Source organism: Hyperoodon ampullatus, assembly GCF_949752795.1.
Source record: "Hyperoodon ampullatus genome assembly, chromosome: 17".
In the NCBI taxonomy this organism is placed as follows: Eukaryota; Metazoa; Chordata; class Mammalia; order Artiodactyla; family Ziphiidae; genus Hyperoodon; species Hyperoodon ampullatus.
Window position 1 is genome coordinate 10,953,981 of NC_136930.1, and position 22,736 is coordinate 10,976,716.

Here is a 22,736-nt window from a genome sequence, read left to right on the forward strand (position 1 = left end):
TCCATGGAATAATTGGGGTTTTTTTTAAAGTTTGTGCAAAAAGCAACATTTCATGTTTCATATGCGAAGTGTTACAGATGTAAAATTGAGAAATATTGTATGATCTTTACATTATAAAATAAAATACTTTGAAAGGCTGTCACAGAATGGGTTTAACTTATATTTTTCAGTATTCTTAGAAAAGTATTTTGCTTCCTTTTATGAACAAAAATATCTGGGAAGAAAACAGCAATTTTTGTAGCTTTTATGAGAAGGTAAGAAGTCTTAAGGTCAAAACTAGATTTTTATTTATCTTAAATATACCTTTCTTCCTACCAACTAGTAAGTGTATTGGAACAAAATTTTATTTTCTAAACAAAGAGTTAGGTAACCAAATTGATCTTCATGAACTAGCACCTTAAGGAAGGGACCATTCAGGTTTTACCTTTATGATTTGTCATTTGTACAAAATAGCCCATTAAATATTGTATCTTCTAGGAGTTTCTACAGAGCTTGGGGGACCTTCCTGTTCCCGAATCTCCATGTAACCCACTTAGAATCTCCATTTTATAATGTTATGGGAGTATTAATATACCATTCTGTTCTTAGTAATGGATAGAAACAGAATATTGCCAGATTCGCAGGCTCTTGACACCAGATGTGATGCCCAGTTCATTTATATTATTTAAGTTGTACAAGATACCAATTTACTGAAAACTATTTGTTTATTGACTGATTTAGATAAATTTCTGAAACACATAAGGGAGAAGTAGAAAAATCTTCTTTTTGGTTTTTCTTTGATCATATCCCTTGACAATGTACTTGCTGAAGCTTATACTTTTTTTCTCTTCTGACCACACTCCACTGTGTGCCTTAAAACACTGGTATTTTGAAAGCTTTTTCATCTTAATCCGTTATTAGTTTTTTTGTTTTTGTTTTTGCCCAGGATTAAGTTCTTAAATCTCTACTCTTCTAATATACTTGTTTTCTTTCTTGCCTATACCCCGGTCCTTCCCAAAAGCCATAATTTAAGGCATTTTAAATACTTGATATTCTTAGTATCTTGTTAAAATGTCAGTTTTCTAATACTACTCTATGAAGTTGATAATGTTGGGTAATTATGATATCTGAATGCGTGCACATACCAGTAGCCAATATGTTTAGTTAAAATTTTATTCTTAATATTAAAGATATATTATTTAAAAATTAAAGATATATTATTTAAAAATTTTAACCATATTAGTATTATGTGTTTGTATGGTATATTTTACAGTTGAGGAACAAGTATTTTTTTTGCGGTATGTGGGCCTCTCACTGTTGTGGCCTCTCCCGTTGCGGAGCACAGGCTCCGGACGCACAGGCTCAGCGGCCATGGCTCACGGGCCCAGCCGCTCCATGGCATGTGGGATCTTCCCGGACCGGGGCACGAACCCATGTCCCCTGCATCGGCAGGCGGACTCTCAACCACTGCGCCACCAGGGAAGCCCGGGACAAGTATTATTTAAGTGTAGCTTCCAAAAGCTTCATCTGGCAATGATAATAAGAAGGTTCAAACAAAGCATGGGTTACTGTAGAAGCTTTCTGATAAATACATGTAAATCTCTTTGGCCTCTTAAACGTTTTTCTTCAATTAAAAAGTCTGCATTTTCTTTTTTATTTAAACCTTACTTCAACTCGTAGGAAGTATTACATTAATCTGATAACTATTATTCATTGGCCATCTGGCTTTGAGGCATTATTCTTTTTTTTTTTTTTTTTTTTTTTGCCGTACGCGGGCCTCTCACTGTTGTGGCCTCTCCCGTTGCGGAGCACAGGCTCCGGATGCGCAGGCTCAGCGGCCATGGCTCACGGGCCCAGCCGCTCTGCAGCATGTGGGATCTTCCCGTACCGGGGCACGAACCTGCGTCCCCTGCATCGGCAGGCGGACTCTCAACCACTGCGCCACCAGGGAAGCCCTGAGGCATTATTCTTATAACAAAACTTAAATTTAATTCAATTAAGTTATTTTTCCATTTTTTGAAGGTCACTTTCAGAACTTGCACGCTTTTTCTTTGTTATATTTATTTCAGAATATTCTGTTCCTTCATCTAGGTGTTTAAGGTTAGCTAGAGAATTCTGTTCTACTTCTATTTGTATTTTCGGTTCTTTAATATAGTTAATACTTTAATTTAAAAATCAAGAGATCTAATGATATTTGAAAATGTATTTTCATTATTATAACAGTGTATCTATATAATATCCATTTTAAAATATTCCCAGATTTAGCACAAATTGGTCACTACACTTTTTACTAAATCTTCAGAAAAGAACTGATTTATAATGTTTAAATTCTAAAAATTTTCTTAATGTTTTAGGATGAACAGAGGTTTTTGTTTTCTTTTAATGAGTCTCATTTGACCTGTAAAATAAAAAATTGAATGAGTTAAATTATAATTCAGAGATTGCATGCACTATTAAACAACAGTATGACATAACTAAAGGTCTCTTTCATGGAGACCTTCAATGGAAATGCTAGAAACTGTCCATGTGTTTGTAATGCTAGAGCTGATGATTTTCCTTAGGTAAGAAAATGTTTTATTCTACCATTTTGGTGCTAGATGAAGAACTTGCCCTATTTGTAACTTACAGCTTACCAGCCCTACAACAGAATGGAGCCCCAGACAGCCAGGAGAGGATGCAGTGGTGTCTTTTGCTGATGTTGGATGGGTAGCCAAAGAAGAAGGAGAGTGTTCAACAAGACGAAGGTTAGTCTGGATGGCTATCAGAGCTGAGATGCGGTGTTTAGTATTTTAAGATGATACATTTACAGTATTTCCTTGTATTAGCCTAATTTGATGTCTAGTAACCCAGTTCTTTTTTTTTTTTTGAGCGGTCATCTTTTCTGTTTATTTTAAACACTCAGCTGGTATTTGTAAAGTTCTTAGAGACCTGTAACTGTGTCCTAGTCCTTAAGAATTACAGAACTCCTTGCCCTTAGGAAGTTTACATTCTAAAATGAGAAATCAGAAAGACCTATCATAAATACGTTTAGATAAGTAAGTAATTCTAATGGTCTTATTGAGGCAGAGGAATCACTGTGGATCATACTAGGAAATTTGTATATCCCCTCCCTCTTGAGCCTCCCTCCCACCCTCCCTATCCCACTGCTCCAGCCCATCACAAAGCACCGAGCTGATCTCTGTGCCATGCGGCTGCTTCCCACTAGCTAACTATTATACATTCGGTAGTGTATATTCTATATATGTGGATGCTACTCTCACTTCGCCCCAGCTTCCCCTTCCCCACCCCGTGTCCTCAAGTCCATTCTCTACATCTACGTCTTTATTCCTGCCCTGCCACTAGGTTCATCAGTACCCTTTTATTTATTTATTTATTTTTTAGATTTCATATATATGTGTTAGCATACGGTATTTGTTTTTCCCTTTCTGACTTACTTCACTCTGTATGACAGACTCTAGGTCCATCCACCTCACTACAAATAACTCACTTTCGTTTCTTTTTATGGCTGGGTAATATTCCATTGTATATATGTGCCACATCTTCTTTATCCATTCATCTGTCGATGGACATTTAGGTTGGTTCCATGTTCTGGCTTCAGGATGAGTTTTGATTCAAAGGAGACAGTATGCAAGAGTTAGAGAAGTGCTTTCATTTATTTGATAGAGCCTGAGTAAATTACTGACTACTCTTCAATCTAATAAACACCTATTCAGCTTATTCAGCTCTTCTTATTAGTCATGAAGGATACATAGATAAAATAAGACACCGTCCCAGCTTTCCAGGAATACGTGGAAATACTTGCTAGTGGAGATTACAAAAGGAAATCAATAATAGCGATCCTGGAAAGACTACTATGTAAATACAGAAGCCCCTGTGGGGTGAGAGGTTCAGCAAGGCTTCTCGGGGGGAGGGGCTGATAGAGCCGAGTGCTGAGGGGCAGTAGGAGCCGCTCAACCAGGAAGGCTGTATTCCAGGTACAGTGAATGTGCTTAAAGGTACTCCTCAGGAGGCCACATGGCATGTTCAGGAAACTCCAAATGGCTCCATGAGGCTAGACAGTAGCAGAGAAGGCTAAGCTGTAGGAGGTGAATATGGAAAGTAGGTCGAGGTTTAAAGGTCACACATGTTAGGCTAAGAAGTTTACACTTTTTCCTGAAAGCACTGTAGAGCGATGGAAGCAATGTAAGCATCATAAGAATAATATCAAATTTGTATTTTAGTTAAATTTCCTTATAAACAGCGTAAAGAATAGAAGGGAGCCAAGTCAGGAAATAGGCTAAATAAGAGATTATAAGAGTGTGACTAAATTAAGAAACCGACAGAAGGCATGGAGAAAAAGGACAAAATCAAGAGATACTCAGAAGACTTTTAAACTTTTTTAAGAAACTTTTTGGGTATTGGGGTTGAGAAAGGAAGAGTCTAGGATAACTCCCAGGTTTCTGGCTAGGATATGAGAATGGTGGAACAATTAATAAGAATATAGGAAAACAGGTTTCTTTCTGGAGGGTGGGAGTAAGAGGTAGTCCAATGTGGAATATGCTGTGTTTGAGCTTCCTGTGGGACATTGACATTGCTCTAGAGACAGTTTATGTAGCTAGATATTGATAAAGAGTGCTTGCACTTCAACATGTGGATAGAATGGCTGGTACCCAGAGTACTCAAGGACCATATATAAGACATGAAGAGCATTTGTATCCTGGATAAAGCTGGCATTTGGGAGTAAATCAGGAGAAAAAAAAAAAAAAAGAAAAGAGAAAGAAGGGACTCCCCTACCTGCCAGAAGTAGCTCGAGAGGCAGAAGGAGAACCAGCAGAGAGTGTTGTCATGGAAACAGAGGTAGGAGAGCTTCAGGGAAGGAGAGTAAACTTCCATCATTAGAGGCTGGGTAAACCAAAAACCTAGCAAGTTTCCATTTTGTTTTGCAGTTGAAAGATTATCATTGACTTCAGCTAGAGAGTAATTTCATTTGAGTGGTATTATCTGAATAAAATAAGAATTAAGTAATCCAAGAGCAAAGAAGGAGCTTGATTTGAATGACAAGTAGGAGTGAGGACATAGCAGTAGATGAACAGACCAGATTATTGCAGGATTAGCAGGTAAAGAGCCTTTTTTTTTTTTAAGTCTTTATTGAATTTGTTGCAATACTGCTACTGTCTTATGTTTTGGTTTTTTGGCCGCAAAGCATGTGGGATCCTAGCTCCCCAACCAGGGATCAAACCCGCAACCCCTGCATTGGAAAAAAATATGGAACGCTTCACGAAGTTGCGTGTCATCCTTGCGCAGGGGCCATGCTAATCTTCTCTGTATCGTTCCAATTTTAGTATATGTGCTGCCGAAGTGAGCACAGCCTTTCTTTTTAAAGATGTTTATTATATTTTTTTGATTAAACTTCTTGAGATAATTGTAGATTCTTCACATGCATTTACAAGGAAGAATACAGAAGCATTTCCTGTACCCTTTACCCAGTTTTCTCCAGTGGTAACATCCTGCAAAACATGGTACACTATCACAACTAGGATATTGACACTGGTTAAACCAAGATGCAGAACATTTCCATACTATAAGAACCCCTCCTGTGGCCCTGTTATGGCCACACCCGCTTCACTTCCATCTCCAACCCCTCCTTAATGGCAATCACTTATCTGTTCTCCATTTTCACAATTTTGTCATTTCAAGATAGTTATATAAATTGAATCATACAATATACAACCTTTTGGGACTGGCTTTTTTCACTAAGCATAATCTCTAGTGATTCATCCAGATTGCTGTGTGTATCAGCAGTTCCTTCCCTTTTAGTACTGAGTAGTATTCCTTGGTATGGATGGACCACAGTTTGTTTAACCATGTGCCAGTTGATGGACATCTGGCTTGATTCCAGTTCTTGGCTTTTATAAGTAAAGTTAATGTAAATGTGTACAGGATTTTGAGCCAGCATAAGTTTTCATTTCTCTGGAATAAATGCCCATGAGGGCAATTGTTGGTTAATATGAGTCATAAGGTAGTTGCGTGTTTAGTTTTAAAGAAACTGAAAAACTATTTTCCAGAATGGCTGTATTATTTTACATTCCCACCAGCAGTGTATGGCTAAGCCAGCTTCTCTGCTTCCTCACCAGCATTTGATGATGTTACTTTTTTCCTTTTTTTTTTTTTTTTTGCCATTCTAATAGGTGTGTATTGTGCATCTCATTTTAATTTGTGTTTCCTTATTGGCTAATAATGTTGAACATCGTTTCATATGTTTGCCATCTTCATATGCTTTCGAATAAAATGTCTCTTCATGTCTTTTGCCCGTTTTCTAATTTGGTTTTCTTTTGCGAGTTCTTTATATATGCTAGGTATGAGTCATTTTTCAGAGGTGTGGGTTTGTAAACATTTTCTCCCAAATGTAGGGCAAGTAGGACAAGTTAAATCTTATCTTTTCATCTATTTAACAGGGTCTTTCACAGAGCAAAAGTTTTATATTTTAATTCATTCATTTTTCCCTTTTACAGATCATGCTTTTGGTGTCAGTGTAAGAACTCTGTGCCTATGTTAGATGCTTTAGATTTTCTCCTGTTTTTGTTTTTTTCAAGTTTATAGTTTTATGTTTTACAATTAAGTCTCTGATTGTCTGGTTTTGGTGTCAGAGTAATACTAGCTTCAAAAAATGAAGCTATCTATTTTCTGAAGAGATTGTATAGAACTGGTGTTAATTCTTTAAACATTTATGAGAATTATCCAGTGAACCATCCGGACCTGTAGATTTCTTTTTGGTGAGATTTATTTATCTATCTATCTAATCTATCTTATCTATCTATCTATTTATACATACAGAAAGGCATTTTATTTTAAACATAGCAGTGTGTACCTGTCAATCCCAAACTCCCAGTCTATCCCTCCCTCCCACCCTTCCCCACTGATAACCGTAAGTTCATTCTCTAAGTCTGTGAGTCTGTTTCTGTTTTATAAGTTCATTTTAGATTCCGCATATAAGCGATATCATATTATATTAAGTGAAGTAAGCCAGACAGAGAAAGACAAATATCCTATCTGTCTCTGTCTGACTTACTTCACTTAGTATGATAATCTCCAGGTCCATCCATGTTGCTGCAAATGGCATTATTTTATTCTTTTTATGGCTGAGTAATATTCCATTGTATATATGTACCACATCTTCTTTATCCATTCATCTGTCGATGGACATTTAGGTTGCTTCCATGTCTTGGCTATTGTAAACAGTGCCTGCAGTGAACATTGGGGTGCGTGTATGTTTTTGTCTGGATATATGCCCAGGAGTGGGATTGCTGGATCTTACGGTAGCTCTATTTTTAGTTTTTTTAAGGAACCTCCATACTGTTCTCTATACTGGCTGTACCAATTTACATTCCCACCAACAGTGTAGGAGGGTTCCCTTTTCTCCACACCCTCTCCAGCATTTATTGTTTGCAGATTTTTTGACTGATGGGTATTCTCACTGGTGTGAGGTGATATCTTATTGTAGTTTTGATTTGCATTTCTCTAATTAGTGATGTTTAGCATCTTTTCATGTGCTTCTTGGCCATCTGTATGTCTTCTTTGGAGAAATGTCTTCTTAGGTCTTCTGCCCATTCTTTGGTTGGGTTGGGTGTTTTTTTGTATTTTGAGCTGCATGAACTGCTTGTATATTTTGGATACTACTCCCTTTCTGGTTGCTTCGTTTGCAAATATTTTCTCCCATTGTGTGGGTTGTCTTTTTGTTTTGTTTATGGTTTCCTTTGCTGTACAAACACTTGAGTTTAATTAGGTTCCATTTGTTTATTTCTGTTTTTATTTCTGTTACTCTGGGAGACTGATTGAAAAAGATATTGCTGTGCAATTTATGTCAAAGGGTGTTGTGCCTATGTTTTCCTCTAAGAGTTTTATAGTGTCTGGCCTTACATTTAGGCCTTTAATCCATTTTGAGTTTATTTTTGTGTATGGTGTTAAAGGATGTTCTAATTTCATTGTTTTACATTTAACTATCTGGTTTTTCCAGTACCATTTATTGAAGAGACTTTTCTCCATTGTATAGTCTTGCCTCCTTTGTCATAGATTAATTGGCCATAGGTGGAATTGAGTTTTGGTGTGTTTTTAAAATTATGAGTTCAAGTTCCTTAGTAGAGTTATGTGACTATCTTATGAATTTCATATTGGAAGAGATGTAGTAGTTTGTATTTTTCAATTAATTGTTCCATTTCATCTAACTGGTTAGATTTATGTGTATAGAATTGTTTGTAGTATTTCCTTATTATGCTTTTGATAGCTACGTGGTCTATAGTAATATATCCCATTTCATTCCTGATATTAGTAATTTATGCCTTCTCTTTTTAAAATATTTGTCAATTTTATTAATCTTTTCAAAGAACAAACTTCCATTGATTTTTCTTTTTTTCTTTTTTTGGTTTTCAATTTTATTGATTTCTGCTCCTATCATTTTCTTCCTTCTGCTTACTTTGAGTTTATTTTGCTCTTTTTCTGGGTTCTTTGGCTGAGAGTTGATATTATTAATTTGAGACTTTCTCTTTATTTTGAATTTTTGAATTTTATTTTATTTATATTTTATACAGCAGGTTCTTATTAGTTATCCATTTTATACATATTAGTGTATATATGTAAATCCCAATCTCCCAATTCATCACACCACCACCCCAGTCTCTTATTGAAGAGACTTTCCTCCATTGTATATCCTTGCCTCCTTTGTCATAGATTAGTTGACCATAGGTGTGTGGGTTTATCTCTGGGCTTTCTATCCTGTGCCATTGATCTGTATTTCTGTTTTTGTGCCAGTACCATATTGTCTTGATTACTGTAGCTTTGTAGTATAGTCTGAAGTCAGGGAGTCTGATTCCTGCTCCCGTTTTTTTCCCTGAAGACCGCTTTGGCTATTCGGGGTCTTTTATGTCTCCATACAAATTTTAAGATTTTTTTGGTCTAGTTCTATAAAAACATGACATTGGTAATTTGATAGGGATTGCATTGAGTCTGTAGATTGCTTTGGGTAGTGTCGTCATTTTCGCAGTGTTCATTCTTCCAATCCAAGAAAATGTTATATCTCTCCATCTGTTTGTATCATCTTTAATTTCTTTCATCAGTGTCTTATAGTTTTCTGCATAAAGGTCTTTTGTCTCCCTAGGTATGTTTATTCCTAGGTATTTTATTCTTTTTGTTGCAATGGTAAATGGGAGTGTTTTTCCTTAATTTCTCTTTCAGGTTTTTCATCATTAGTGTATAGGAATTCAAGAGATTTCTGTGCATTAATTTTGTATCCTGCAACTTTACCAGATGCCTTCATTAGCTCTAGTAGTTTTCTGGTGGCATCTTTAGGATTCTCTATGTATAGTATCATGTCATCTGCAAACACTGACAGTTTTACTTTTTCTTTTCTGATTTGGATTCCTTTTATTTCTTTTTCTTCTCTGATTGCTGTGGCTAGGACTTCCAAAATGATGTTGAATAATAGTGGTGAGAGTGGACATCCTTGTCTTATTCCTGATCTTAGAGGAAATGCTTTCAGTTTTTCACCATTGAGAATGATGTTTGCTGTGGGTTTGTCGTATATGGCCTTTATTATGTTGAGGTATGTTCCCTCTATGCCCACTGTCTGGAGAGTTTTTATCATAAACGGTTATTGAATTTTGTCAGAAGCTTTTTCTGCATTGAGATGGTCATATGGTTTTTATTCTTCAATTTGTTGATACGGTGTATCACATTGACTGATTTTGGTATATTGAAGAATCCTTGCATCCCTGGGATAAACCCCACTTGATCATGGTGTGTGATCCTTGTAATGTGTTGTTGGATTCTGTTTGCTAGTATTTTGTTGAGGATTTTTGCATCTATATTCATCAGTGATATTGGTCTGTAATTTTTTTTTTGTAGTATCTGTGTCTGGTTTTGGTATCAGGGTGATGGTGGCCTCATAGAATGAGTTTGTGAGTGTTCCTTCCTCTGCAGTTTTTTGGAAGAGTTTGAGAAGGATGGGTGTTACCTCTTCTCTCAATCTTTGATAGAATTCACCTGTGAAGCCATCTGGTCCAGGACTTCTGTTTGTTGGAAGATTTTTAATCACAGTTTCAACTTCATTACTTGTGATTGGTCTGTTCCTATTTTCTATTTCTTTCTGGTTCAGTCTTGGAAGGTTATACCTTTCTAAGAATTTGTCCATTTCTTCCAGGTTGTCTATTTTATTGGCATAGAGTTGCTTGTAGTTGTCTCTTAGGATGCTTTGTATTTCTGCAGTGTCTGTTGTAACTTTGCCTTTTTCATTTCTAATTTTATTGATTTGAGTCCTCTCCCTCTTTTTTTGATGAGTCTAGCTAATGGTTTATCAATTTTGTTTATCTTCTCAAAGAACCAGCTTTTAGTTTTATTGATCTTTGCTATTGTTTTCTTTGTTTCTATTTCATTTATTTCTACTCTGATCTTTATGATTTCTTTCCTTCTGCTAACTTTGGGTTTTGTTTGTTCTTCTTTCTCTGGTTCCTTTAGGTGTAAGGTTAGGTTGTTTATTTGAGTTTTTTCTTGTTTCTTAAAGTAAGCTTGTATTGCTATAAACTTCCCTCTTAGAACTGCTTTTGCTGCATCCCATAGGTTTTGGATCGTCATGTTTTCATTGTCATTTGTCTCTAGGTATTTTTTGATTTCCTCTTTGATTTCTTCAGTGATCTCTTGGTTTTTTAGTACCATATTGTTTACCCTCCATGTGTTTGTGTTTTTTACCTTTTTTTCCCCTGTAATTGATTTCTAATCTCAGAGCGTTGTGGTCAGAAAAGATGCTTGATATGATTTCAGTTTTCTTAAATTTACGGAGGCTTGACTTGTGACCCAAGATGTGATCTATCCTGGAGAATATTCTGTGCGCACTTGAGAGGAAAGTGTAATCTGCTGTTTTTGGATGGAATGTCCTATAAATATCAATTAAATCTGTCTGGTCTATTGTGTCATTTAAAGGTTGCCTATCTCCACTTCATTTAGTTGTTTTTCTGGGGTTTTATCTTGTTCCCTCATCTGGTACATAGCCCTCTGCTTTTTCATCTTGTCTTTCTGTGAATGTGGCTTTTGTTCCATAGGCTGCAGGATTATAGTTCTTCTTGCTTCTGCTGTCTGCCCTCTGGTGGATGAGGCTATCTAAGAGGCTTGTGCAAGTTTTCTGATGGGAGGGGCTGGTGGTGGGTAGAGCTGGCTGTTGCTCTGGTGGGCAGAGCTCAATAAAAGTTTAATCCACTGGTCTGCTGATGGGTGGAGCTGGGTTCCCTCCCTGTTGGTTGTTTGGCCTGAGGCGATCCAATATTGGAGTCTACCCAGGGTCTTTGGTGGGGCCAATGGCAGACTCTGGGAGGGCTCACGCCAAGGAGTACTTCCCAGAACTTCCGCTGCCAGTGTCCTTGTCCTCATGGCGAGACACGGCCACCCCCAACCTCTGCAGGAGACCCTCCAACAGTAGCAGGTAGGTCTGGTTCAGTCTCCCCTAGGGTCGCTGCTCCTTCCCCTGGTTCCTGATGCGCACACTACTTTGTGTGTGCTCCCTGAGTGGAGCCTCCTGTTTCCCCCAGTCCTGTCGAAGTCCTGTAATCAAATCCTGCTAGCCTTAAAAGTCTGATTCTCTAGGAATTCCTCCTCCTGTTGCCAGACCCTCATGTTGGGAAGCTTGACATGGGGATCAGAACGTTCACTCCAGTGGGTGGACATCTGTGGAATAAGTGTTCCTGTTTGTGAGTCACCCACCCAGTAGTTATGGGATTTGATTTTATTGTGATTGTGCCCCGCCCCCTCCCGTCTCATTGTGGCTTCTCCTTTGTCTTTGGATGTGGGGTGTCTTTTCTGGTGAGTTCCAGAGTCTTCCTGTCGAAGACTTCCTGTTGACAGTCTTCCTGTCGATGATTGTTCAGCAGTTAGTTGTGATTCCGGTGCTCTTGCAATAGGGAGTGAGAGCACGTCCTTCTATGCCACCATCCTGAACCAAATCCTCTTTTTCTGATATAAGCATTTAGTGCTGTAAACTTCCTTCTCAACACTGCTTTTAGCTGCGTCTCACAAGTTTTGATATATTGTTATTTTAATTCAGTTCATTGTATTTTTAAATTTCCCTTGAGACAACTTCTTTTAACTGTTGAAGTTAGAGTTTGGTTGTTTGGTTTCCAAATGTTTGGAAATTTTGCTATGATTTTTTGGTTATTGAGTTCTAGCTTGATTCTGTTGTGGTCAGAGGATATAACACAGGTTTGGACTGTGTGTTCCCAGTTACATGCAGATTTTTTTCTGTAGTAAGTACTATAGTCCTACACAGTTTGAGGTTGGTTGAATCTGCATGTGCAGAACTGTGGATACTGAGGAACTGCAGCTATAGAGGGCAGACTCTAATTTATATGCAGATTTTGGACTGTGGGGAGGGTTGGAGCCCCTAACCCCTGTGTTGTTGAAGGGTGTATTTCCATTCTTTAAAAATTTGTTGACGTTTTTTTTTAATGGCCCAAGGATATGGGCCGTTTTGGTTTATGTTCTGTGGGTACTGGAAAAGAATGTGTACTCTTCTTGTTGTTAGTGGAATGTCCTATAAATGTTAAATAGAACTTGTTGGTTGATGGTGTTGCTAAATTCTTCTGTATCATTCTTGATTTTCTGTTTGTTCTAACAGTTGTTGAAAAGGGGGTGTTGAAGTCTCCCACTGTATTTGTGGATTTGTTTATTTCTCCTTTTCTATCAGCTTTTGCTTTTCATATTTTGGAGGTCTGTTTGGTGCATACATATTTAGGATTGCTGTGTCTTTTATCTTTTTACTGTAATATAATGTCCCTTTCTGTCCCTGATAATTTTGTTTGCTCTTAAGTCTACTTTATTTAATATTAATATAGTCAGAACTGGGTTTTTTTTTTTTTTTTTTGGTTAATGTTTACATAATATATCTTTTTCTATTCTTTTACTTTCATCCTGCTGTTAGTATTTGCCTTATATTTTGAGATGCTTTTTTGTTGGGTGCATATATATTTACAGTTGTTGTATCTTCTTGGATTGATCCCTTGAGTATTATGTAGTGTCCTTCTTTGTCTCTTGTGACAGACTTTATGTTAAAGCCTATTTTGTCTAATAAGAGTATTGCTACTCCAGCTTTCTTTTGATTTCCATTTGCGTGGAATATCTTTTTCTGTCCCCTCACTTTTAGGCCATATGTGTCCCTAGGTCTGAAGTGGGTCTCTTGTAGACAGTATATTATACGGGTCTTGTTTTTGTATCCATTCAGCCAGTCTGTGTCTTTTGGTTGGAGCTTTTAATCCATTTACATTTAAGGTAATTACTGATACATATGTTCTTATTGTCATCTTGTTGTTTTGGATTTGGTTTTGTAGGTCTTTTTTCTTCACTTCTTTTTTTTTGTTCTCTTGTGATTTGATGACTATCTTCAGTGTTATGTTTGGATTCCTCTTTCTTTTTTGTGTGTATATCTACTGCAGATTTTTGGCTTGTGGTTACTATGAGGGTTTGGTATAGCAAAACCTCATAGTATGTGTATACAAGACTTTTAAGTTCCTGCTCTCTTATTTCAAATGCATTACCAATATCCTGCATTTGTACTCTCCTCAAGATTACTAGCTTTGATATCAGATTTGTGTGTGGATGATTTCCTACCTTTATTGTATTTTTGCCTTTACTGGTGAGCTTTCCCATTCGTAATTTTCTTGTTTGTAGTTGTGGCTTTTTCTTTTCCACCTATGGAAGTTCCTTTAGCATTTGTTGTAAAAGTGGTTTGGTGGTGCTGAATTCTGTTAGCTTTTGCTTGTCTGTAAAGCTTTTGATTTCTCTGTCGAATCTGAACAGGAGCCTTGCTGGGTAGAGTATTCTTGGTTGTAGGTTTTTCCCTTTCATCACTTTAAATATATTGTGCCACTTCCTTCTGGCCTGCAGTGTTTCTGCTGAAAAATCAGCTGGTAACCTTATGGGGATTCCCTTGTATGTTATTTGTTGCTTTTCCCTTGTTGCTTTTAGTATTAATATTTTCTCTGTGTCTTTAATTTTTGTCAGTTTGAATAATATGTGTCTCGGTGTGTTCCCCCTTGGGTTTATCCCGTATGGGACTCTCTGTGCTTCCTGGACTTGGGTGACTGTTTCCTGTTCCATGTTAGGGAAGTTTTAAGCTTTCTCTCTTCAAATATTTTCTTAGGCCCTTTCTCTCTCTCTTCTGGGACCTCTATAATGTGAATGTTGGTGTGTTTAATGTTGTCCCAGAGGTCTCTTAAACTGTCCTCATTTATTTTCATTCTTTTTTCTTTATTCTGCTCTGCAGCAGTGATTTCCACCCTTCTGTCTTCCAGCTCACTTACCTGTTCTTCTCCCTCATTTATTCTGCTATTGATTTCTTCTGGTGTATTTGTGATTTCCGTTATTGTTCAATTGTTTGTTTGTTCTTTACATCTCCTAGCTCTTTTTTTTTTTTTTGCGGTACGCGGGCCTCTCACTCTTGTGGCCTCTCCCGTTGCGGAGCACAGGCTCAGCGGCCGTGGCTCACAGGCCCAGCTGCTCCACGGCATGTGGGATCTTCCCGGACCGGGGCACGAACCCATGTCCCCTGCATCGGCAGGAGGACTCTCAACAACTGCGCCACCAGGGAAGCCCCTCCTAGCTCTTTGTTAAGCATTTCTTGTATCTTCTGAGTCTGTGCCTCCATTCTTTTTCCGAGATCTTGGATCATCTTTACTATCGTTACTCTGAATTCTTTTCCAGGTAGATTGCCTATCTGCACTTAACTTAGTTGTTCTTTTGGGGTTTTATCTTTTTCCTTTGTCTGGAACATATTCCTCTGCTGTCTCATTTTGTCAAACTTTCTGTGTTTGCAGTCTCTGTTCTGCAGGCTGCAGGATAGTAGTTCCTCTTGCTTCTGGTGTCTGCCCCCTGGTGGGTGAGGCTGGTCTAGAGGCTTGTGCAGGCTTCCTGGTTGGAGGGACTGGTGCCTGCCCACTGGTGGGTTTGTCCCTCTCGTGGGTAGGGCCATGTCAAGGGGTGAGTTTAGATGTGGCTGTGGGCTCAGAGAGACTTAGGCAGCCTGTCTGCTGATGCGTGTGGTGTGTTTTCACCCTGTTGGTTGTTTGGTCTGAGGTGTCCCAGCACTGAAGCCTACAGGCTGTTGGATGGCCCAGGACTTGGTGTCAAAATGGCAGCCTCCAGGAGAGCTCATGCTAATGAGTACTCCCTGGTACCTGTGTCACCGGTGTCCTTGACCCCACAGTGAGCTACATCCCTCCTCACCTCCCCAGGAGACCCTCTAAGACCAGCAGGTAGGTCTGGCCCAGGCTCCTCTGAAGTCACTGCTTTTTCCTTGGGTTCTGGTGCACACAAGACCTTGTGTGTGCCCTCCAAGAGTAGGATTTCTCTTTCCTCGAGTCCTGTGGAGTTCCTGTGATCAAGCCCTGCTGGGCTTCAAAGCGAAATCCTCTGGGGGCTCCTCCCAATGCCAGACCCCCTGACTAGGTAACCTGACGTGGGGCTCAGAGCTCTCACTCCTGTGGGAGAACCTCTGTGATATAATTACTTGCCAGTTTGTGCGTTGCCCACCCGGTGGGTATGGGATTTGATTGTATCATGAACGTGCCCCTCCTACCATTTCGTTGTGGCCTGTTCTTTGTCTTTGGATGTTGAATATCTTTTCTGGTAGGTTTCATGCTTTTTTTGTCAATGGTTGTTCAGCAGTTAGTTGTGATTTTGGTGTTTTTGTGAGAGGAGGTGTGTTCAAGTCCTTCTACTCTGCCGTCTTGTCTCCTCGCCTGTCTGGGGCCCACAGCGTGGTCGCAGTCGCTGTCCCGCTGCAACGTGGCCTCGTTGTTTGGCCACAGACTGGCCTGCCTTTGACGCCCATCAGGCTGGAACTAAGCCCTGCCATTGTTTTTTTTGTTTGTTTGTTTGTTTTGTTTTTTTTGCGGTATGTGGGCCTCGCGCTGTGCTCCGTTGCGGAGCATAGGCTCTGGACGCGCAGGCTCAACGGCCATGGCTCACGGGCCCAGCCGCTCCGCGGCATGTGGGATCTTCCCAGACCGGGGCATGAACCCGTGTCCCCTGCCTTGGCAGGCGGGCTCTCAACCACTGCGCCACCAGGGAAGCCCCTTGCCATTGTTTTTTTAAAGTACTTTTTCAGCCTTGCCGTCTTCCTCCTCTCCTTCTGGGACCCTAATGACACAATTATTAGATCTTCTGTTGTAGCCACACAGGTCACCGAGACTCTGCTCGTGTTTTTTCCTAGTTGGATACTTTCTATTGTTCCGTCTCTAAGTTCACTGATTCTTCCCTCTGTCTTCTCCATTCTGCTTTTGTTCCTATCCGTTGTGTTATTTCAGTTATGTTACTTTTTGGTTCTAAAAGTTTTATTTGGTTCCCCACCCCCCCCCTTTTTTTTTGCTGAGACTATTATTTTCATTTGTTTCAAGAGTGCTGCTAAATGCTCATTGAAGCCTTTTTATTATAGCTGCTTTAAAATCTGTCAGATACTTCTAACATCTCTTGTCATCTCAGAGTTGGCATCTACTGGTTGTCTTTTTTCATTCCGTCTGTGTTCTTTTTGGGTCTTGGCATGCAGAGTGATTTTATTGAAATCTAGATATTCTGAGTATCTGAGACTTCGGATCTCATTTCAGCTTTTGCTTTTAGCTGGCTTTCACTAATAGCAAGGGAGGGAGGGGTGCCATCTTGTTCCTGCCAGCTGGGAGCAGAGTCCAGGTTTCCCCCTCGGCCCCCATCCACCCCCAGGGCAGTGCTCCTGGGGCACCAGCCTAGCGGACAGGGGAGGCTGCCTCATTGATGCTGGGTGGGGTGTAATTCTGCCCCCACACCCCACCCCAGATTGTCTCCACTGTCGTACAGGGAGGTGAGTAAGTCCCTGCTTTCTCTGACACCATCTTGTAGGGTTTGAGGCATCTCTTTACAGCCTAGGAAGGAGGGAAGTTAGCCTTCGTTCCTCGGTGGAGGTGGGGCCGCAGCGTGTTCTGTGATGTTGGCTGGAATCGAGCGGTTATTTTATATAAGTTACCTACTGTGGGAGGCTGCCCCTTTCTTGGTCCTTTGGCTAAGAGAGCAGGCTTTTGCTGAGACTTTTCCCCCTGCATCCATTGGCATTTCTGGGTTACCTGTTACTCTAGCGCCCAGTCTGGGATATATGAGGTAAAAGGAAACTCAAGGAACTCACACCTATGCTGGGTTTTTGTTTTTTTCTTTTTCTTTTGGATCCCAAGGTCCAACTCAGTCTGCCTTCTCTCTGCCTGCAAGTCTCTTTTTTTTTCACTTTTATTTTTCTTGTTTTTTTTTTTTAACTTTATTTTTCTGCTGCATTGTCTTTTTTAAAATTAATTAATTAATTTTTGGCTGTGTTGGGTCTTCATTGCTGTGCCTGGGCTTTCTCTAGTTGCAACAAGCAGGGGCTACTCTTTGCTGCAGTGCGCGGGCTTCTCACTGCAGTGGCTTCTCTTGTTGTGGAGCATGGGCTCTAGGCAGGCAGGCTCAGTAGTTGTGGCGCACGGGCTTAGTTGCTCTGTAGCGTGTGGGATCTTCCCAGACCAGGGCACGAACCCATGTCCCCTGCATTGGCAGGCGGATTCTTAACCACGGCACCACCAGGGAAGTCCAAAAGTCTTCTTAGATTTGTTTTATGTATGATGTCCAGAGATTATAGTTGTAGTTAGGAGGAAGAACAGTGAAAAGTTCATGTGCTCCATCTTCCTAGAAAAGCCTCTGAAGGGCTTTTAACACAAATGTCCTGTTTGTACTTGATAGGACATTATGGGGTAGCTATTATGGGGTAGCTATTATGGGGATTGCGATTAGAGAGTAATCGAGTTGGCATAACGGATTTGGATAATGGATTTTGTCTATGATGTTGAAAGAAATTGGCTAAAGGATCTTTGAAAAGGTGCCTGGAAGCATTCTAGGTAAAGATAATCTGAACCTGAACAAAGTGAAAAGGAAACAGAGGAGACCCAGCTGGATGTGCACGATGCTCTGGAGGAGGAAGTCGACAGACAGGTGGGAAGTGGCCCCAGAGTTCCAAGGTTAATGACACGGCCCATGTGACTAGAGAGATTGGGCAGACTTTTTGTTTCGCTGTGTGGTGCTATAGCACCTTTTGCATCAGTTGTGATTAACTATGGATGTGTATAATAAATCTAGATGGCTGGGAAAGGTACTCTGTGTTATGTTCCTGTGGCTGATATCCTGATAAACAGGCTGACACATCTAAGTCTCACCCTCTTCCTAAGGACGGGAGCTTTGAGGAAGCTCTATTTGATCAGTTTCACATACCAGATAAAGTGTGTTTTGTATAGATTGATGAGATAGTAGATTTACCGTATCATGTATTTTAATCAATAGGACAAAATAGAAGGATGAAAGCTGATGGAATTTTACTTTGTCTTGACAATTATTTAATACTAGTACTGTTACCAGGCAGTTGGAGTCTTTTTTCATCTGTCATTTTGATATTAACTGCATTTCCATGGCAATTTTTTATAGCTTAAACTTGTAACTTAGCTCATAACTGTAACTTAAATCTTAAAAACATAATATGAAGTACTTTCAAGATTTATATATTATTTGCCATTTGAGTGTTTCCCTGCCTGTCACATTTATATTTATATGAAAGCCAAAGCTATTCAATATATTTGTTTCTTATTTCTCCCTTGAAATTTGTTGATGGCATTTCTATAACTGTTGGTTACAGTGTTACGGTATTATCTCTCTGGGAAAGTGGCATACACATGAGTCCTTAATTGGTTATTGTACAATTGATTTTGTTTTTCAAATACACTGAACTTCAGTTTTCTCATCTCTAAATTGGAAGTACCAATACCTGCTTTGAGAGGAGAATTTTGAAAGATAACACGAGAAAACTTATAGCACAGTGGCATGCACAAGTCCTCATTTTTTTTTCTGTTCTGTACACGTTTTCATTTCCCTTTGAATTAACAGAATGGCCTCAGGATTGGAAAGAAATCTTCATTTTTATAAGAAGCATTGAGATCCTTTGAAAGAATCAATAGAACTGATAGTCTCGTCTCAGATAATTAACTTGTTCTCTTTCATAATAGTAGCCTATGGAGAATGTGTAGTCTTTGGACATAGACACAGCATAACATTTGCACTATGTGTGATGAAATTAAAGACTATAATCTCTGTGGCTTCTAGCAGACATCATAGGCATTGTCATCAAGTTTTGTGTTTTTTTAAAAATAAATTTATTTTATTTATTTTTGGCTGTGTTGGGTCTTCGTTGCTGCACGCGGGCTTTCTCTGGTTGCGTCAAGCGGGGGCTGCTCTTCGTTCTGGTGTGCGGGCTTCTCACTGCGGTGGCTTCTCTTGTTGCGGAGCTCGGGCTCTAGGCCCACGTGTTTCAGTAGTTGTGTCTCGCAGGCTCTAGAGTGCATGCTCAGTAGTTGTGGTGCACTGGCTTAGTTGCTCCACGGCATGTGGGATCTTCCCAGACCAGGGCTCGAACCCGTGTCCCCTGCATTGGCAGGCAGATTCTTAACCACTGTGCCACCAGGGAAGCCCCTGCCATCAAGTTTTTAATTGCATTTGGAGTAGAACATTTAAAAAAAAATTTGTTTTAATTGACATATAGTTGATTTACAATGTGTTCATTTCTGCTGTATAGCGAAGTGATTCAGTTATACATATACATACATTCTTTTTTACATTCTTCTCCATTATGGTTTGTCCCAGGATGTTGAATATAGTTCCCTGTGCTATACCGTAGGACCTTGTTGTTTATCCATCCTCTATATATACCAGTTTGTATCTGCTAACCCCAAACTCCCACTCCATCCCTTCCTCACCCCCCTCCCCCTTGGCAATCACAAGTTTGTTCTCTTGTGAGTCTGTTTCTGTTTCATAGATAGTTCATTTGTGTCATATTTTAGATTCCATGTATAAGTGATGTCATATGGTATTTGTCTTTCTCTTTCTGACATACTTCACTTAGTATGATAACCTCTAGGTCCACCCATTTTGCTGCAAATGGCATTATTTCATTCTTTTTTATGGCTGAGTAGTATTCCATTGTATATATATACCACATCTTTTTTATCCATTCATCTGTTGATGGGCATTTAGGCTGTTTCCATGTCTTGACTATTGTGAATAGTGCTGCTATGAACATAGGGGTGCGTGTTTCTTTTTGAATTAGAGTTTTCTCTGGATATATGCCCAGGAGTGGCATTGCTGGATCATGTGTCAGCTCTATTTTTAGTTTTTTAAGGAAGCTCCATACTGTTTTATGTAGTGGCTGCACCAATTTACATTCCCACCAACAGTGTAGGAGGGTCCCCTTTTCTCCACATCCTCTCCAGCATTTATTTATGTACGTATGTATGTATGTATGTATTTATTTATTTATGGCTGTGTTGGGTGTTAGTTGCAGCACGTGGGCTTCTCTCTAGTTGTGGTGTGCGGGCTCCAGGGAGCATGGGCTATGTAGTTTGTGGCACACAGGCTCTCTCACTGAGGCGCACAAGCTCAGTAGTTGTGGCACATGGGCTTAGTTGCCCTGCAGCATGTGGGATCTTAGTTCCCTGACCAGGGATCACACCCGCGTCCCTGCATTGGAAGGCGGATTCTTTACTACTGGACCACCAGGGAAGTCCCTCCAGCATTTGTTATTTGTAGACTTTTTAATGATGGCCATTCTGACTGATGTGAGGTGGTATCTCATTATAGTTTTGATTCGCATTTCTTTAATAATAAGGGATGTTGAACATCTTTCCATGTGCCTGTTGACCATCTGTATGTCTTCTTTGGAGAAATGTCTATTTAGGCCATCTGCCCATTTTTCATTTGGGTTGTGTTTTTGTTGTTGAGTTTTATGAGCTGTTTGTATATTTTGGAAATTAAACCCTCGTCGGTCCCATCATTTGCACATATTTTCTCCCTGGAGTAGAACATTATTTAAGGAATACTGAAATGTTTCAAGTTTAACTCCACTTTGTTCATTCTTTGTTAATATGTTAATTTCTAACTGTATCCCACGTACATATCAAACTGATGTAGTAAATAAAAATTTACAGGTTCATAGGATTTGAAAGTATTTGAGGGTAGCCCTTTTTCTTATACCAGAATGTTTGTAATCTAATGAATTAAGATGAATGTATTTATAAAAATCTGATATAAGAATAGTGAATAAAGTGAGACTGAAGCCTTTGACTAAAGATATCAAGTGTAAAATGGAATGTGCTGTTTTTTAAGGAGTGTCGCGGAGGAACCCCAACCTCATAGAGGATGACAGTGAGTAACAAGACTCCAAAGGAAATGACTCAGCAAGCAAGCAGGCTGGCTGGCCACAGTGCCATAGGTGCAAGTGTAGACCAGGAGACACAAAGGATCAGGGCAAGACGGTTTCCTACTCACAGCACAGCAAACAGCAGGTGTTATTCATTCCCATTTTAATCTTAAGTATTTGACACTAGACATTAACTCATAATGTACATCAGTACAGTACTACATTCAAGGAAGAAATGTCATTGCCACTAAATATCACTTATAGGAAGATCCAGGTTTTTTTTTTTTTTTTTTTTTTTTGGTGGTACGCGGGCCTCTCACTGTTGTGGCTTCTCCCGTTGCGGAGCACAGGCTCCGGACGTGCAGGCTCAGCGGCCATGGCTCACAGGCCCAGCCGCTCTGAGGCATGTGGGATCCTCCCGGACCGGGGCACGAACCGGTGTCCCCTGCATCGGCAGGCGGACTCCCAACCACTGTGCCACCAGGGAAGCCCAGATCCAGCTTTTAAAATACAAAACAAGAGACTTGTGTTGAACAGAATCTAGAATAGGCAATGAATCCCACTAGTCACCTGGGTCTGCAGCCTCATGACAGTCCTGACTATTCCCCACTATAGTCCTTTCATGGATTACTTCCCTCAGAATAATTTCCCTAGGCCAGCTGTCTTTATCCAGCTATTTGCTCACTTTGAAAAATATTGTTAGCTTTCTACCCAGCATTGTGCTTTCAGGGAACTGAATTACCAGTTTTCCCCGCCTTCTCTGCACGCTATTGACAATAACATGTATTTCTGTACCTTTCTATTCTCTCAACTAAAACAGTGAGGGAGACTCAATAAAAGTCATCCGGGGAATACCACCTTTCATAGGGCACTGGGCTCATTTAAAACAATCTCAGATTTTGAGTTTTCATTAACTGTGAGGTAAGGGGAAAGGACCCCAGAGGTACATTATATTTAATTGAGGATTTTCTTGATCATAGTCTGTGGAGCTTAAAAAGCCCTTCCTGTCTGTGGATGTGGTACTTCAGAGTGGCTGCCCGTGATACTAACAGTGAAAAGGTAGACGAGCCAGACACTTGGCGTGGATGGTGCTCTGAAGGGGAGCCTGCACCCTTGTGCCATCAGGCACTTCGGAGCCAAATCAAACAAAGAGGGTACAAACCTCGCCAGCACAAGTCGGTATGCAGACCGTATTTTTTTTTTTAACATCTTTATTGGCGTATAATTGCTTTACAATGGTGTGTTAGTTTCTGCTGTATAACAAAGTAAATCAGTTATACATATACATACATCCCCATATCCCCTCCCTCTTGCATCTCCCTCCCACCCTTCCTATCCCACCCCTCTAGGTGGTCACAGAGCACCGAGCTGATCTCCCTGTGCTGTGTGGCTGCTTCCCACTAGCTATCTGTTTTACATTTGGTGGTGTGTATATGTCCATGCCACTCTCTCACTTCGTCTCAGCTTACCCTTCCCCCTCCCCGTATCCTCAAGTCCATTCCCTAGTAGGTCTGTG

The 22,736-nt window shown here is 39.9% G+C and overlaps 1 protein-coding gene across 4 annotated transcripts in view; it reads left to right on the plus strand.

Annotated features, from left to right (window-relative positions):
* MTFR1 (mitochondrial fission regulator 1) overlaps positions 1-22,736 on the plus strand; it is a gene marked incomplete at both ends in the record, with an annotated part of 51,098 nt that overhangs the window by 14,726 nt on the left and 13,636 nt on the right. For all 4 annotated transcript variants that reach the window (XM_079722802.1, XM_079722804.1, XM_079722803.1 and 1 more), the window contains one exon: positions 2,608-2,723. In XM_079722802.1, coding sequence (XP_079578928.1) covers positions 2,608-2,723 — 116 coding nt within the window. The remainder of the gene's footprint in view (positions 1-2,607; positions 2,724-22,736) is intronic.